The sequence below is a fragment of the Mobula hypostoma genome, chromosome 18, assembly GCF_963921235.1.
Source record: "Mobula hypostoma chromosome 18, sMobHyp1.1, whole genome shotgun sequence".
Classification (NCBI taxonomy): domain Eukaryota; kingdom Metazoa; phylum Chordata; class Chondrichthyes; order Myliobatiformes; family Myliobatidae; genus Mobula; species Mobula hypostoma.
Genome location: NC_086114.1, coordinates 32,067,819 through 32,085,456, shown reverse-complemented (window position 1 = coordinate 32,085,456; position 17,638 = coordinate 32,067,819). Strand labels below are relative to the sequence as shown.

Genomic DNA, 17,638 nt, shown 5'->3' with positions numbered 1-17,638 from the left:
TTAAACTTGTTCATTAGTGTTATTCCCCTCCTCCTCCCACTCCTGAGTTGATCTTGTGAAGGAGCAACAGTCATGTTTTTGGTCTGCAGGAATTTGTGCCTAAACAAATTGGAGGGGACCTTTGCAATAGGGAAAACAATGAGAGAACTGAACGGGATCGATAAAGCTTACTTGGGATAATAAATTGCTTTGACAACAACAGAAACATTGGAAAGAAAATGCACTTCACCTGAATACTTAAACAAGAAAGTCATTTAAGCCAGACAAATTGAGAGGCCTAGTTTCAAGACAGAGACTGTTTAGCACCCTTTTGTTCTTGGGGATACATGCAAACTTCTATCATCACCCCTCATTCTGGAAAAGTCTTGGCCTGCTCATCTTCTCTGCATAACTCAGTGTGACAGTATTGGAAAATGTTCGTTCAAATAAAGTGTGGTGATGCCACCAAATTAGAACATCTTTGTCACATATTTTCTTTGTTGTTTCAATGTAGCCCAAGTTGTATGCTGGAAGGTTAGACAGGACATGTACTCCAGGCCCATCTCTCATCCTGATACTGGAGTGGGCAAACAATGAAATCAGCATTGCCATGTACGCCCCATTACTTGAAGTAATGATTAAGCATAGGGTCCCATCAAGTCAATCCTGAAGAATCACACCAAATATAATGGTTTTCAAATTTAAGTTCCGTTCTAACGTAAAACTAGTTAGAAATTTGTTGTAAATTACTCAAAAGATGGCTGGAAAATTTACCATTCAAATACCAACTTATCTGTTAACTAACTTGGACCACCTAATGGACATTAGAACCAGAAGTGTCAAATAAAGAAAGGTTTACATTTAGAGAACGAGGAGGTCTGCTGAGCAAGATCACTGTTTGAAAATGACAGCAAATTAGTACAAGAGGATTAACAGCCTTTAGATACACAGCCACCAGAGTCAGTAAGTTGGCTATTGAGGGTTAGTTCTTCTGGGAAGAATGTACGCAATGATGAAACCATTCCATTGAGAGATGAGGCACTCAAAGTGTCAGGACTTGAAGGCATCATTTCCCTGTAATAACTGTTATTTTGGTTAACTTTAAGCCAGTGAACAACAAACCTCTCAGATGATTTTACCTCGTGAATGTACTGTAAAACTCCAAAGATCTGGATCCATTTTGAATTTGGGTAGTGATTTTAGTAAAATTACATGTTTATTGGTGCTGCTCTTAATAAAACAACTATTTTTTTCTTATGTCCTTTTTTTAAAAACATTATAAAGTACAAAATATTTCCAGTAAACAAGACAAATTTAAAAGGAACATGAAACCTATAAGTGCTCTGGTCTCTGGCTGTAAAAGTACACGTTCCTGACCCTAACCCTGCATCAACCACACTCCAGACTCCCTGGCCCTGACATCAATCCTAGACTCACATTCCAGACTACTGACTGAGCCGTATGCAGAATTTATAAACAATTGGCTGCTGGATTATCTGAGCTTTACTAGTAGTTGGTCAAATAGGTTCATGAAGCAAACACATCTGAGAAGTTTATCATGCAGTGGCTTCAGATTTAACTATACACTAGTAGCCTGCAGTATTTGAACAATATGAAAGGTAAGAATTTACTTGTCAAACAGAGGCTTTTCTCCACAGTTGAAAGAATCCTGGAGTTCTTTGACCAGGTTGGCTTGCCCAGGCATGCGAAATAACCCTTCTTCATTGAGGCCATGTTCTCTGATAAAGTCCACACACTGTTCCACTAATAATGGAGCCAAATGCCTTCCAAATTTCCTCTCGTATTGGACTGTATCTTCCAAACGCTGTCCAAATATACCTGTAATAAATCGGAATCTGTAGGTGTGATTTCCCTCATCAAGGTCCTTAATAACACTCTCTCCCAATACATGTTACTTCAGTCTGAGAACTGGAACACCAGATTTCAAGCTAAAAGACACTTGTCTCTAAATACTTTAATTACAATGCCCAAGTCGACTTTGCATGCATCTTTCCCTTCCTTTGGAATAAGAATGTTTTGTCTCTGTGTGTTTTAAAAGGTTATTTCAAACATTTTCTTTCCACTTATCAACTCTGCAGAACTTAAAAACATTATACGCATTATACGTTATACGAACTTAAACATATCTTCCTAGGCTGGACAGGATACAAGGGAATATAAGATGCCATTTGTGAATAGTTGAGGATCTTCAATCACTTTAGTCACAATTATTCTTATACTCCCCCACCCCAACACATAGAAAATATTCCCTCAAATCCAGGGAGGATGGGTTCCAGCTTCAAGGCTAGGACAGAGAACAGTACAATATAGCACAGTACAATATAACCCTTAAACACAAGTGACTCCGCAGATGCTGGAAATCCAGAGCAACACACACAAAGTTCTGGAGGAACTCAGCAGGACAGGCAGCATCTATGGAGAGGAATAAACATTCAATGTTCCAGGCAGACTGTTTATCCTTCAGCCCACAATATCTACGCCAACCACAATGCCAAATCAAACTAAACCTATCTGCTGGCATATGGGGAGCCAGGATCACACTCTATGCAGCAAGGAACTTTGAGCACCTCCGCTCCGTCCGTCACAACAGACAGGATCTCCTGGTAGCCACCCACTTCAACTCTGCTTCCCATTCCCATTCAGATATGTCCATACATGGCCTCCTCTACTGTCATGATGAGGCTAAACTCAGGTTGGAGGAGCAACACCTCATATACCGTCTAGGTAGTCTCCAGCCCCTTGGTATGAACGTAGTATTCTCCAACTTCCAGTAATTCCCTCCCCCTCCCTTCCTCTATCACTATTTCACTCTGCCCCCTCCCCCAGCTGCCTATCACCTTCCTCATGATTCCGCCTCCTTCTACTACCCATTGTTCTTTCCCCTATTCCTCCTTCATCTTTCCTGCCTTTCACCTCCCTGCTTCCCCTCTCCCACCCCTTTATCTTTCCCCTTACTGGTTTTTCACCTGGAACCTTCCAGCCTTCTCCTTCCCACCCTCCCCCCACCTTCTTTATAGGGCCTCTGCCCCTCCCTCTACAGTCCTGATGAAGGGTTCCGGCCTGAAACGTCGACTCATCGTTTCCACGAATGCTGCCCGACCTGCTGAGTTCCTCCAGCGTGTTGAGTGTTGCTTTGACCCCAGCGTCTGCAGACTATTTTGTGATCAGAATATTCTAAATGGCTTCAGGGACCCATGGTTAGGAGGCAGCAGTCAGTCTCTACTCCCTGGTGGTTACAGAGAGTGCATCTGTGGGCACCTTTCAATCTGTACTGATGCTCCAGTTCCCCACTATCCCAAGTCAAATCAGACTAGGTTTTACTGCGTCAGTTAACATATGAACAATGGCAACTATACCAATGTACTGGGAACACAAGCAATCTGTGTGTAACCAGTCCCAGCAGGAGTCACGGCCTGGGGAGAGGGTATTATGACTCTGTAGTCCATTTGGCCCATCAGATCCCTTCTGGCTCTCAGTAGAGTAATTCCATCAGAGCAATCCCCTTCTCATTTTCTACACACCTGCCACATTCTCTCTCTAGCCCATCAACTCCCCATTGATTCTACATCCAGAAAGAAATTGCACAGCCATAAGGAGCACAAACGCCACAAAACAGAGCACCCTAGGGGTCAGGACTGAACCAAGATACATGAAGTTGCAAGGCTTCCTTCTATCCGCTACCATTCCATTTCAGCATCTCAGTCAGGAGCTGAAGGTGCTGAGCAGTCATGTCACAGAGACAGTAAGAACACTGACGGGACAATTAAACACAGAAGTACCATCTGGGAGAGAACTGACCCGAGAGAAGAGGTAAAATAAAGACTTGGAGATTAGCTTAATTTTGTCACAAGTACGTCAAAACACACAGTGAAGTGTGTTGTTTGTGCCAAATCAAATCAGTGAGGATTGTGCAGGGCAGCCCACAAGTTTCATCACACTTCCAGCGCCATCATAGCACGCCCTTAACTCAATAATTCTAACCATATATGTTTGGAACGTGGGGGGAAACCAGAGCACCCGGAGGAATCCCACACAGTCATGGGAAGACAGCGGTGGGAATCGAACCTCATTCTTCCAGCTGGTTCTGTAAAGCACTGCACTAACCACTACAATACTGTGCAACTCCATGTTGGACTTAAATGCCAGGAGGTGCCCAGAGAAATGGGCCTTCAGTTTGTAGAAGAGAGTGGCACACACAAAATGCTGGAGGAACTCAGCATGCCAGGCAGCATCTTGGAGAGCGTGTATGCTTTAATTCAATCTAAGTGCCTTAAACCATAAGAAACATGTTTCTTATGTTTCATACTTACTTCTGACTGCCACCACCATATTCTGATCTGCTGAAATGATGATCACGTCATGACAATAAACATTTTCTTATCACAGTGATGCCTTGGTTGGCAAGTTACAAAGTAGGTCAAAGTTGTGACAATCCAAACAAGTGCTGAGGCTTATTCCTTGATGAATTCATGTCACGGAAGTTAGATTACATGCATATGAAGCCACTATTTGATGTCTTTTGGAGTAGGAGGGAGATTTTGCTCTCCACTCTACAAAGCAGAACATCAAAACAGTGGAGGAAGTATGGGAAAAGTCCTTATAGGTCAGTTCTAGAACTAAGAGGATTGTCTGTAAGGAGACATGGAACAGGCCAGGAATCCCTTTCTCTGGGAAAGCAGAGTGAATCACACAGTAGTCTTCAATTCTACACCATGATAGAGGAAACGAAATGTGAATAGCTGAAACTGAACTCTAAAACAAGAAAGTTTCACAAATAAACTCAACAACTGGAAAACATTGAGAACATGGAATTCACTGAGTTCCTCCAGCAGTTCGTGTTTTGCTTTGAATCTTTCAGTCCTCAGTTCAGGGTACCAATAGGACAAATCTTTAGCAGAGGACAGCTGAATTAGGGTGAAGAATTCACCACCAAGCAACCAAGGAGTAGGAACAATCCTGTACCAAATTTTAAACAAGCACCTCAGCAGACATTACTTCCTAAAGAATATAAGCTGCACGAGCAACCACAAAGCACAAAAGAGTTTTATTTGTGGACCTCTGTCCAACTGATTGTTAGTTTGCTTTGCTCTCAGTTACCCACAAAAAATAGTGCAATGTGCTGTACTTTCAGTCACAATAATGTTATTCAATGGGTTTACTTGGCCACCAGCACCCATGTAAAAATCTAAACTCCACTCATACAAAAACAGATTTTAAGTGGCACAGGAGAGAAAAGGTAGGCTTTAGCTTTGTGGAAAATGTTTGTCTTGAAATTGGATTATTGGGATCTGGACAAATGTCAGTGACATGGCGATATAAGCAACTGCAGCTGTTGGACTCTGGATCAAAAAATAAACTACTAGAAGAACGAGCAAGTCAAGCAGCATCTGTGGAGATGGAAGGATAATCAATTTTCTTGATCAGGACTCTGAACCAGTCGTCTAGCAGTTTACTTTTTGCTCTAAATCCCAGTCATGATTGCTGTGCGACTGTTCTATCATTGCTGCAAAGATCTGTGGGAGGTGGGTCAGAATGCTCTCTCCATGGTAACCAGTTTCGCTGTGGAAATGTTTGCCATGTAGATGAGGGAATACATGCATTACCAAACTGCTGTTCTCAGCATCTTTGTTTCTTAATGAAGTTGCCAGAACTGAAAGGACTGGGATAGCAATACAGGCTGGGACTTTTCCATTGCAACATAGGAGAATGATGGATAATCTTAGAGCTGTATAAAATTGAGGGGCATAGATAGGGTCAATGGTCACAATCTTTTCCCCAGGGTTGGGGGGGGTGGAATCAAGAATTAGCGGGCAAAAGTTTAAGGTGAGAGGGAATAGATTTAATAGAAACATGAGGGGCAACTTTTTCCCACCCAGAGTGGTCGGTATATGGATTGATTTACCAGAGGAATAGTTAATACAGGTACATTAACAACACTTAGCGCATCCTTGAACAATAACATGGATAAGAAATGTTTAAAGGGATATTGGACAAACACAGGCAAGTGAAGCTAGTTTAGATGTGAATCTTGATTAGCATGGACCATTTGGGCTAAAGGACTCATTTCAAGTTCATTATCCTTCAAACGTACACATGTACACAGCCAAATGAAACAATGTTCCTTCGGACAAAGAAGCTCACACACATAACACAAAATGATATTATTTCTTAATTTACTAGTGGTAATAAGGTGCAATTATGACACAAGTTACAAAATAAACAGTATAACTCTACTGGCGGTTCATGCGTGATGAGACCTGGGTTGTGGTAGGTAGTTCAGTAATCTTACAGCCTGAGAAAGAAGCTGTTTCTCTTCCTAACAGTTATTGCCTTTGTGCTACCGTACCTTTTGCCAGAGGGTAGGGTGTCAAAGAGATTGTTGGACAAATGGGAGAATCTTTGACAATACTAAGGGCTCTGCATACACACTGCTCCTGATAAATATCTCGGCAGTCCTCGCAATCTTTTGTTCGGGTTTTCGGTTAGATGCCTTGCAATTCCTTTTATAAAGTCCCTGACAACCATGGTGCATTCATTCAGAGCCTTTGAGGAGTCCTTGAACACAACCCAGTCCACTGACTCAAAGCAATCCCGTAGCCGCTCCTCCATCTCCTGCAACCATCTCTTTGTTGTTCTTACCTCTGAAGCCTTGCTCTTTAGCCTCTGCCTGTATACAGCCAAGTGATCAGAAATGTGGTCTAGGCATGGGACAGCAGGCATTCCTAATCGTAGTATAGCAGTGCTCGAATGTGCTGGGACCGCTGGTGCTGGAGCTTAAATGCTGATGATAATTGGGCAGAGATTTCCTCAAGCAAGTCTGACTGAATTTTCCGACTATGATCTGAAAGACATGGGGGTAGGCTGTTTCCTGTTTGTTGATGACATATTGACCAATTGCGTCACGGCCTGGTATCTGGTATGGAAGCATCAATGCCCTTGAATGGAAAATCCTACAAAAAGTAATGGATACAGCCCAGACAACCGTGGGTAGAGCCCTCCCCACTATTGAGCACATCTATATGGAGCACTGTTGCAAGAAAGCAGCATCCATCATCAGGAACCACCACCACCCAGGCCATGCTCTCTTCTCGCTGCTGCCATCAAGGAGAAGCTAGTGCAACCTCAGGACTCATACCAGCAGGTTCAGGAACAGTTATTTCCCCTCAACCATCAGACTCCTGAACCAGAGGGGATAACTTCACCCACCCCATCAGTGTATGTACTGCTCCCACAACCTATAGACTCACTTTCAAGGACTCTTCATCTCACGTTCTTGATATTTATTCCCTATTTATTTATCTTTTTTTTTGCACAATTTGTTATCTTTTGCACACTGGTTGTTTGTTCTGTTGGGTGTGGTCTTTCATTGATTCTGCTGTGTTCTTTGGATTTACTGTGTATGACCACAAGAAAACAATCTGTGTGGTATCTGTTGATATACACATATGCTTTGATAATAAATTTACTTTATACTTCAAATTCATGTACCTAATGGCAACGCAGTTGGTCAGGACAGTCGATGGTACTCCTATAATAATTGGTTAGATTGGTGGGGCGGGGGGGCAGAGTGGAGTCTCACTCACCTTAATCTCCTCAGGAAGTGGAGACACTGCTGTGCTTTCTTAGTCAATGAGATGGTGTTGGGGGACCAAGTGAGATCATCCATTAAGTGCACTCCTAGAAACTTGGTGCTGATTCTCTCCACGAAGAAGTCCTGACTTTCCATGCTGCATGGCTATTTTGGCTCTCTGCCCATGCAACACCCCATGCCACTGAGACACAAGCTCTTAAGTGTGCATGGAGGATACGTGTTATTACAAATGTTCACAATGAACGCCCACAAAGACTCCCCAGCCCCCACCCCCTGAGAAGTAGGAAACTGTTTCAACTCAGTGCATAGATCAAAAAGAGCCATATCCCTGTCTCTATAGCAACATCCATTTGTTGACTGTGTGCTTTGCATTTCATTAGGAGCCAAGGAACGCTGGCCACAGGTTGTGCCGTTTTGCTCTGACCTCAGCTGGAAAGGCAGAGAGGAGAGCCACTCATGTTGATGACACTGCCACCTGTGAAGGTTCTGATGAATGCACTGAGAGGTCCCCAGGTCCAGTATCAGGATAGATGGGACCACCACCAAAACCAGACACAAGGGGATTAAATCACTCAAAAGGTAACCATTGTGAGAAGGCAGCTGCTGGTTATGTACATACTACACAAAAACAAAATGTTTAAGTTTGAAAAGCATGGACAGAGTGGATGTGGCAAAGTTGTTTCTCATGATGGGGGAGTCTAGTACGAGAGGGTATGACTTAAGGATTGAAGGGCGCCCATTCAGAACAGAGATGCAAAGAAATTTTTTTAGCCAGAGGGTGGTGGATCTATGGAATTTGTTGCCACGGGTGGCAGTGGAGGTCAAGTCATTGGGTATATTTAAGGCAGAGATTGATAGGTATCTGAGTAGCCAGGGCATCAAAGGTTATAGTGACAGGGCAGGGCAGTGAGACTAAATGGGAGAATGGATCAGCTCATGATAAAATGGCGGAGAAGACTCGATGGGCCGAATGGCTGACCTGCTCCTTTGTCTTATGGTCTTATGGTTTCTTGTGCTCATCATAATCATTTTAAATTAATGAGTGGTTGATCAGTCTAGAAATACAGCATAAATTAAGGAATTAGGTCATTCTTTCCCCTCCAATCCACAAGATAATGGATGAACTGGGCTAGTACTCGTTGGAATTTAGAAGATTGAGGGGGGATCTGATTGAAACGTACAAAATCCTAAAGGGATTGGACAGGTTAGATGCAGGAAGATTGTTCCCGATGTTAGGGAAGTCCAGAACGAGGGGTCACAGTTTGAGGATAAAGGGGAAGCCTTTTAGGACCGAGATTAGGAAAAACTTCTTCACACAGAGAGTGGTGAATCTGTGGAATTCTCTGCCATAGGAAACAGTTGAGGCCGGTTCATTGGCTATATTTAAGAGGGAGTTAGATATGGCCCTTGTGGCTACGGGGATCAGGGGGTATGGAGAGAAGGCTGGTGCAGGGTTCTGAGTTGGATGATCAGCCATGATCGTAATAAATGGCGGTGCAGGCTCGAAGGGCCGAATGGCCTACTCCTGCACCTATTTTCTATGTTTCTATGTCCAAGTCAATAATAATCCTCCACTGACCCTAAAACTAACAAAACTCTGTTTTGACATTTTCAACCAACCCCCAGTTTAAAAGACATTTTCCACATAGAAGGGTGCAGGACTTCAGACTTGTGTTCAAAAAGAAAACCTAGCTCAAGATAAACTTGAATTTTAAAATCGTGCTCTTTAAGGAGTACTGTGTCCAGTTCTGGTCGCCTCACTATAGGAAGGATGTGGAAGCACTGGAAAGGGTACAGAGGAGATTTACCAGGATGCTGCCTGGTTTAGAGAGTATGGATTAGGATCAGGGATTAAGGGAGTTAGGGCTTTACTCTTTAGAGAGAAGGAGGATGAGAAGAGACATGATAGAGGTGTACAAGATAATAAGAGGAATAGATAGAGTGGATAGCCAGCGCCTCTTCCCCAGGGCACCACTGCTCAATACAAGAGGACATGGCTTTAAGGTAAGGGGTGGGAAGTTCAAGGGGGATACTAGAGGAAGGTTTTTTTACTCAGAGAGTGGTTGGTGCATCGAATACACTGCCTGAGTCAGTGGTGGAGGCAGATACACTAGTGAAGTTTAAGAGACTACTAGACAGGTATATGGAGGAATTTAAGGTGGGGGGTTATATGCGAGGCAGGGTTTAAGGGTCGGCACAACATTGTGGGCCGAAGGGCCTATACTGTGCTGTACTATTCTATGTTCTATGAAAAAAAGTTGTCATTAGTGCTAGAGGGATCATGGAATATAACAATGAACTGAATTTTGGATAATCAGCTGCACTCATAATGAATGGCAGACCATGTTGGATGGAGTGAATGGGCTGCCCTGCTTCTAGCTTCTGTCTCTTCCCTCCCCAGACACCCTCTCTATACCATCACAACTTTTAAAGAGCTCAGTCAGGTTACCCCATGACACATAACATTCCAGGGAATGATTGGCAGCAGGCACCTGCAGAATTTCTGCTTCTCTGGAGCAGAACGGGTTGGTATAATGTGGGTCTGCTGAACCCTGCTGTGCGAAACAGATACAAGATGCAGCAGGTCACCTATGGTGCAGTACACTTTCCAAGCCTCCAGCAACTTACCATGACCAAACAAACAGCGGGCAAGTCACCTCACATTTTTTTTGCCTTGTCAGCATGTGCTTACACCTGCCTTGGTTTTTGCCCGAGACGGATTAATCAACTTTCAGCAACCACAAAATTCCAATCTCATTGTCTGCTGTGAATTTAGTGAGACACTTGACAACAGTGGCTTTGCCTACAATGTTCTGCTGCTAGTGAAAAATCTGGAATTGTGAAGTTCGAAAAGTTTGAACTTTTTGAACTTTTGGCATTTCTCTACCTAGGATGCCTCGTTGTTTAAACTTGGTTGCAGAGGTGAAGAAGTCCAGTTCCACTGAGTGCAACTCTTCGCAATATCCAGCCAGTGCACTCCCCCCCAGGAACCTCAGATTACTCATAGAGTCAGAGTTAAATAGCAAGGGAACTGTCCCTTCAGCCCAACTTGCTCATAGCAACCACAATATCTATGTGGGCTAATCCCATCTGATTGATCACCACATTCCTTTAAATCTTTTATAGCCAATATTTGTCCAAATCTCTTGAGAGCATTTGTATCTGTACCCATTTCTACCACTTGTTTTGGCAGCACATTCCATAAGCCCACCAACTTCTGTACAAAAAAGCTACCCCTCAGCTCCTTTATAATCTTTCTCCTCAATCATTAATAGATGATTTCCCCACTTTGGGGGGGGGGGAGATGGTAACCACTCACTTTATCTATAACCCTCAATTTTTAAATACATTACCCTCCTACACTCCAGAAAGAAAGTCCCAGCCTATCCACCCTCTCATTATAACGCAAGACCTCCAGCTCAGGTAAAATCCTTGAGTTTTTTTTTGTACCCTTTCCAGCCTGTAACTAGATGACCAGAATTGAGCACAATACTCCAAGTGTGGTCTCCCAGTGACTCAAAAAGTTGTCACACGGTGTCTCAATTACTGTATTCATCATTTCTCATGATAGACACAACCTACAGTGTCTGTGCCAGCTCTGAGCATACATAATCCTATTTCCTTACCCCTATTCTCTGGCATGCTAATCAACTCTCCTATCACCCTTCTACACTAGGGGTCATTTACAGTGACCAACTAAGTTACCAACCTGCACATCTTTGGGCTTGGGATGAAAATGGAATAAATCCACATGGTCAGGTGAAGAATGTGCAAAAGATTCCTCACAGGCAATGCTGGAGTTCAGAATTGGATCTGGGTCACTCTGTTTGTCGTGTTCCACAACTGGGGCAAACTCAGCAACTGTCTCCCATGCACCTGGAGAGCTCCACCTTCTCCTACAACCTTTGGACTTTTCTAACCCATGTTTGACATCACTCAATCACTTCTTCCCAATTTATCCACAGCACTCAGTAACCACGATTCAACTGATAGAACTTGTGTACAAGTTGAAGGATTGTAGATTCCCACACAGGTTCAAAAATCCAGACACAAAATATGATACTTCAGCTAAATTGATACCATATTCCATTTACATATTATTACAAAATAGCAGTTTTTTTGTTTGTACCCAATTGCCCCAAACAGAATTGACCACTGCCATCACTCAGATCAATGCTGGTATCCCCCTTACTTTTGTTCATTGATCTACTTACGCAGTTTGTAGGAATTCGACTACTGAGTTTTATTAGAGGTAGAAGCCTAGCTGGGAACTCTGGATTCTGGTTCAAGGTAAGTTGGAAGATTCTGGTGCAGAGACCAGCATTTTCCTTCTACAAAGAAAATTTTAAACTTTCTGCTCACTGTCTCTCAAATGATTTTCTGCTCATTTAAAAGTAATGGGAAGTTACTTGGAAATACATTTTGTACATATTCCAGGTGACCACAGATTGTCCTACAGCAACGAATTTTAAAATGGTAACTTTAATGCTGCAAATGCCCCAGTGTTCCAGAGAAATGAGGCTGAACACTATGTACCCAACCACATGGTGCACTGCAGATGGAGTAAAGCACAGTCAGCAATAGATTTTAAGGGACAACATCACAAGGGAAAAGATTGATCCTGAGGGTTATATTGGATTATAAAGAGAGTGGAAACAGGCCAGCCAGTTCATGACAGCATGTTGGCTCTTATTCGGGCTCTTACAATTTTCTTTATCTGAAGCACTTAGAGGGTTCCAGAACAGGGCTGCTGCATTTATTGAAGATATCAAGGATGCAACAATCAAGTTTGTGGAGCAAGAGGGCAGAAATGGATGAAAGCACAGGTTATGCTTAGTAATGCAAGTATTTTGCATAAACACAGAGGCAGATGCTTCAAATCCCGAGTAACACATTCAAAATCCTGGAGGAACTCAACAGGGCAGGGAGCGTGATGAAGGGTCTATGCCCCAAACTGTCGACCCTTTATTCCTTTCTAAAGATGTTGCCCGACCTGCTGAGTTCCTCCATTATTTTGCATGTTATTGTAATATTTTGCATAATTCATTGACCAGCAACTACTGACAGACGTCCCTTAAACCAGTCTGTGGGATCATCCACCGAGATAAGAACTAAAGAAATTGAAGGTGTCCATTCAGTCAATCGCATACACACTGCCTTTTACGCAAAATCATGGCTGATCCTTTATCTTCGCTACTTTTCCGCACTAACCAATATATCTCTCGATTTACAAAATGGGGAAGGACTAGGCATTCCAATCACAGCAAGAGTGAAACTCTACAAGGGGCTCGGTTGCAGTCAAAACTTCGGGGGAATTGCCTTCAGCCTTCCTTTGGATCTGGGATTTCAATCTGTTCTCCTGCATCAATACCTCCGGGAAAAGGTGGAGAGAGGATCTTCCTGCTGGAAGGAAGGCAGAAACTTGGGAATGGGGACCTCTAAGTATGGCCTTGAAAGTTGCCTCCCCCCACCCCGCCGCCTGATATTCCAGCACTGCGTGCGCCCATGCATACAATAACCCAGAGCCCCAGCTGCTCAACAACGCAACTCGGGAGAAATTCAACGCTAGTATCTAAATTTGAAGTCGTATTCCATCAAACGCTGTGCATTGTCTGATTGCACCGAACATTCCCCGGCAACGGGTCACAGAGGGTGAAGCACCTGCCAATCACTTCGGGTGCACAACTGCTGCTGATGAGATCTGGCAAGCCAGTCACTAGACCGAGTGTAAATTGAATGAGAAATCCCTTGTGCCATACCTCTCCTGCTAACAAAGCATTGTTGCAAACTTCTGTAAGACGGTGGGCAGAGATCACACAGAAGCCGAGCACACGGGCTGCACAGAAAGTAAGGCTCAGCTTCAGGCATCAGACACATCCAAACGGGCTACTAAACCGCCAAGGGAGAGTCGCAGTATACACCGCCAGAAATATCTGATCGCAACTACGAAAGCACCCATTGAAGGCAGCCTGCACTAGTTGGAACACCGCACGCTGTAGCCTCCAGCCGGGAGCAAGGCAGGTAACGTCTTGTCCGCTCCTGTAATATCCGGCAACCCAGCCAGTGGGAAGAGCCCAGCGCTGTGTGCAGGGGGGCGGCGGTGTCAGAGGCTTCCCGCCTGGCTGTGGCTAATCAAGGTCACGCCGTGAAATGGGCTACAGCTGCTGCCTCCCCTCCGGAGACAAGCAAGGTCGAACTCAGCAAGGCACTAAGATCCCAACCTCTGAATGGGAATGGGAAAATCTCTCAGTGGCATCATTACTGCACTTCCCCAATCTGATGGACACGAGTTTAGGGCGTCTGGAGCTGGGGGACTCTCCACAGTCTGAACAATTAATAATCTGTTGGGGGAACTCAGTGGGTCACGCAGCATCCTACCACTACCCACTACCATAAGGCATAGGGGCAGAACTGGGCCATTCAGCCCTAAGAGTCTGTTCCACCATTTAATCATGGTGATGCATCATGGACTTGTCTTTGATTGTGCTTTTGAATAGCGAGGTATAATTTATATTCAGTGTGTTGTGTTTACCTATGTAGCTGTGATGCAGCTGCAAGTTTTTCATCATGCCTGTACCTTACTGTACTTGTGCTCCTGGCAATAGGCTCAGCTTGGGGGAAAGGACCTATGACATTTCAGGTTGAAATCCTGCATTGTGACCCTGCTTTTTGTCCCTGATACCCTGTAGTGACAATTCCTTTCCTTCCACAGATGCTGCTTTATCCACTGAATTCTTCCAGCATATTGATTGTTGTTGCTGCAGATTACATCATCCTTTGTCTCTTGTGTATGCAACTACAGTCGAAGATTGTTTCTTTTTTAAAAACAGATTTATTAACAAATTTTGCAATATTACGATTTTCCTAGATCACCTTACAAAATTTACATACAATTAAAACCTTACCATCCTCATCCATGACACTGTGTGCTCCCTCTCCAGGAACACCCAAGTACGGGCAGCGGTTTGGTCAGACAGAACACTAGCTGGCTGGATATTGACCTGTGAATGCCCACCTTGGCTCAGGAGCAGGCCGCTGATGAGATTTCCCCACAAACGATTCACCCTGCTCCATGCTGGGTCCCCAAAGAGAGTGGGGCTGAAGGGCAACCAGAACATGAGGAGCAGCCTTTTGGAGTACTCCAACAGGGTGCAACCTCTCACATTCTATTTAGACAGGGGACACCTCTGGGCAGACTGTCTGGGGCCCTGTTACCCATCACTAGTCACTGAAGGGTCTTGTCCTGTGGGGCAGCCTCTCAAACACTCAAAGTGCACTGCCGAAAGAGGGGACACGAAAAGCACTCGTGCTTGTTAAATAATGAATGTAAAGAAAGACATCTACTGATTGTGCTGTGTTTCCTGTATTATTTATGAATAAAATTTACTTTTGAAGTATAGAACGCCCACGATGCTCAGATTCTGCAAATGAATTGTCAAAAAATTTCTTTATACTTTAGTTCCGTTTAGTCCTCTTTAACTTGATCCCACTGTAGGCTGTGATTTGGGTTGTTTTCCAATAGTTGTCATGGTAAGAGAGAAATCACCCCCAGTGTTATGGAGCTGGGGGGGGGGGTCAACCATTTGTCATCAGGTGTCAGGCATCCGGATGGCAACAGCTGACAGTATCTTAAAGGGGCATCTTCATGGGGGGAAATATTTCGCAAGTTATTTCTGTCTACAAGTACATGTCTGGGATGCAAATCACATTGAAACATTCCATTATAACCTCAGATGTGTACTTAAATGGAGTGATAGCGATTCAGTAAACTTTGTGTTTACTGGTATGACTAACAGTTTACATTTGAATGGATGCTGCTTTTGACATAGTTGTGCCAGGTTGAATCACACATGTTGTTCCATTCTTATCCATGCACTTGCAAACCGAGAGTCACCAGCGATAGCTTCCCCTTGTGCACCAACATCACCATCTCCCCCTTGTGTTGGGCCTCACCTGCTGGTGGAGAAGGCTGAGTCATAGTCATAGTCATACTTTATTGATCCCGAGGGAAACTGGGTTTCGTTACAATTGCACCAACCAAGAATAGAGTATAAATATAGCAATATAAAACCATAAATAATTAAATAGTAATATGTAAATTATGCCAGATGGAAATAAGTCCAGGACCAGCCTATTGGCTCAGGGTGTCTGACCCTCCAAGGGAGGAGTTGTAAAAAAGTTTGATGGCCACAGGCAGGAATGACTTCCTATGATGCTCAGTGTTGCATTTCGGTGGAATGAGTCTCTGGCTGAATGTACTCCTGTGCCCAACCAGTACATTATGTAGTGGATGGGAGACATTGTCCAAGATGGCATGCAACTTGGACAGCATCCTCTTTGCAGACACCACCGTCAGAGAGCCCAGTTCTGTCCCCACAACATCACTGGCCTTATGAATGAGTTTGTTGATTCGGTGGGTGTCTGCTACCCTCAGCTTGCTGCCCCAGCACACAACAGCAAACATGATAGCACTGGCCACCACAGTCTCGTAGAACATCCTCAGGATGGAAAGCTCAGTGTGGGAATGGGTAGGGGAACTGGGAGGTTGGTGGGGTTGCTCTGAGGGTAATAAAGTAGTCCCGCTTACCACCCCAACCCTCAACCTTTCTCCACCATAACCCTCCCCTCCCCAATTTGGCTCTACCGGTCCCAATCTTCCTCTACCCCTCCCCCACCAGGGGCCAGTTTCCCATCATCCTTCACTCCTCCTCCATCCACCAATAATCTCTGCCCACCCCCGTGTCATCTCTCCCACTCTCTTCATATCACTAACTCCCTCTCTTCATCCTCATTTCTAATGCAGGGTTTTGACACTAAACATGGGGAAAAGTGGGTTGTTTGTTGCCCCTGACAGACCCTGCCCACGTCCACCAGTAACATTGGATATCTCTGCCCTAACTCGGATTAGCAACTGCTGAAATTCCGGTCCCCTGTTATCTCACATTTCCAGAAGAAGATGGCGCCCGCGAACAACGCAACCAAGGGCGCCATCCCCAAGGCGGGTCATGAAGCAACTCCGTTCACTTCCTTTATGTCTTCTTTTTATTTCAGACGTGGTTCTGCTCCTGTTGGAGCCCGTTATCTACATGCTGGCAGTGTTTTATCAGGCCGATCAAGTGATCTGCCTTGTTGTCTCCAAGAGGGCTCCACAAGACTGCAAGCAAGGAGTGTGGCCTGGGGGCCAAGAAGCCTGGACAAAGGGTGTGAGCCCATGACCAACTCCATCCCTGACCAATCTTGCTGATTAGAGCACCAAGAAAGATTGAAATCATCAAGCTGGGTGTGGAGAGACAAGCGAATATTCAGTGCCATTTACCAGCCTCTGTGGTGAGTCTGTGGTGGCCAGTGCAATCATGTTTGCTGTTGTGTGCTGGGGCAGCAGGCTGAGGGTAGCATACACCAACAGAATCAACAAACTCATTCAAAAGGCCAGTGATGTTGTGGGGATGGAACTGGACTCTCTGACGGTGGTGTCTGAAAAGAGGATGCTGTCTAAGTTGCATGCCATCTTGGACAATGTCTCCCATCCACTACATAATGTACTGGTTGGGCACAGGAGTACATTCAGCCAGAGACTCATTCCACCGAGATGCAACACAGAGCCTCATAGGAAGTCATTCCTGCCTGTGGCCATCAAACTTTACAACTCCTCCCTTGGAGGGTCAGACACCCTGAGCCAATAGGCTGGTCCTGGACTTATTTCCTGGCATAATTTACATATTACTACTATTTAACTATTTATGGTTTTATTACTATTTAATTATTTATGGTGCAACTGTAACGAAAACTAATTTCCCCCGGGATCAATAAAGTACGACTATGACTATGACTATGACTTGCTGACTGGTGCCGGAGGAGGGTGTCTACGTGATGGTCTCTCTCATCCTTGAGGCTGTTGGAGGATGGTGCCCGAGTAAGGTTTAATTGGCACGTTCTGATATGTTCTATTTTTCTGGTTTCTCCTTTTTTTGTTGCTATTTTGGGTGTTATCGACCTTTGGATAATGAACGCTGTCTGGTATGGAGGGGCTACTGCACAGGACTGAAA

General features: G+C 44.4%; 1 protein-coding gene across 6 annotated transcripts in view; it reads right to left on the bottom strand.

The window, feature by feature from the left end:
• Positions 1 to 17,638, bottom strand: part of LOC134358439 (rho GTPase-activating protein 22-like) — a 520,442-nt gene that overhangs the window by 33,412 nt on the left and 469,392 nt on the right. For 5 of the 6 annotated variants that reach the window (XM_063070661.1, XM_063070660.1, XM_063070662.1 and 2 more), the window contains one exon: positions 1,611 to 1,818. In XM_063070661.1, coding sequence (XP_062926731.1) covers positions 1,611 to 1,818 — 208 coding nt within the window. Of the gene's footprint in view, positions 1 to 1,610; positions 1,819 to 13,350; positions 13,561 to 17,638 lie in introns of those variants that run through there. The other variant, XM_063070665.1, reaches the window with a different exon arrangement.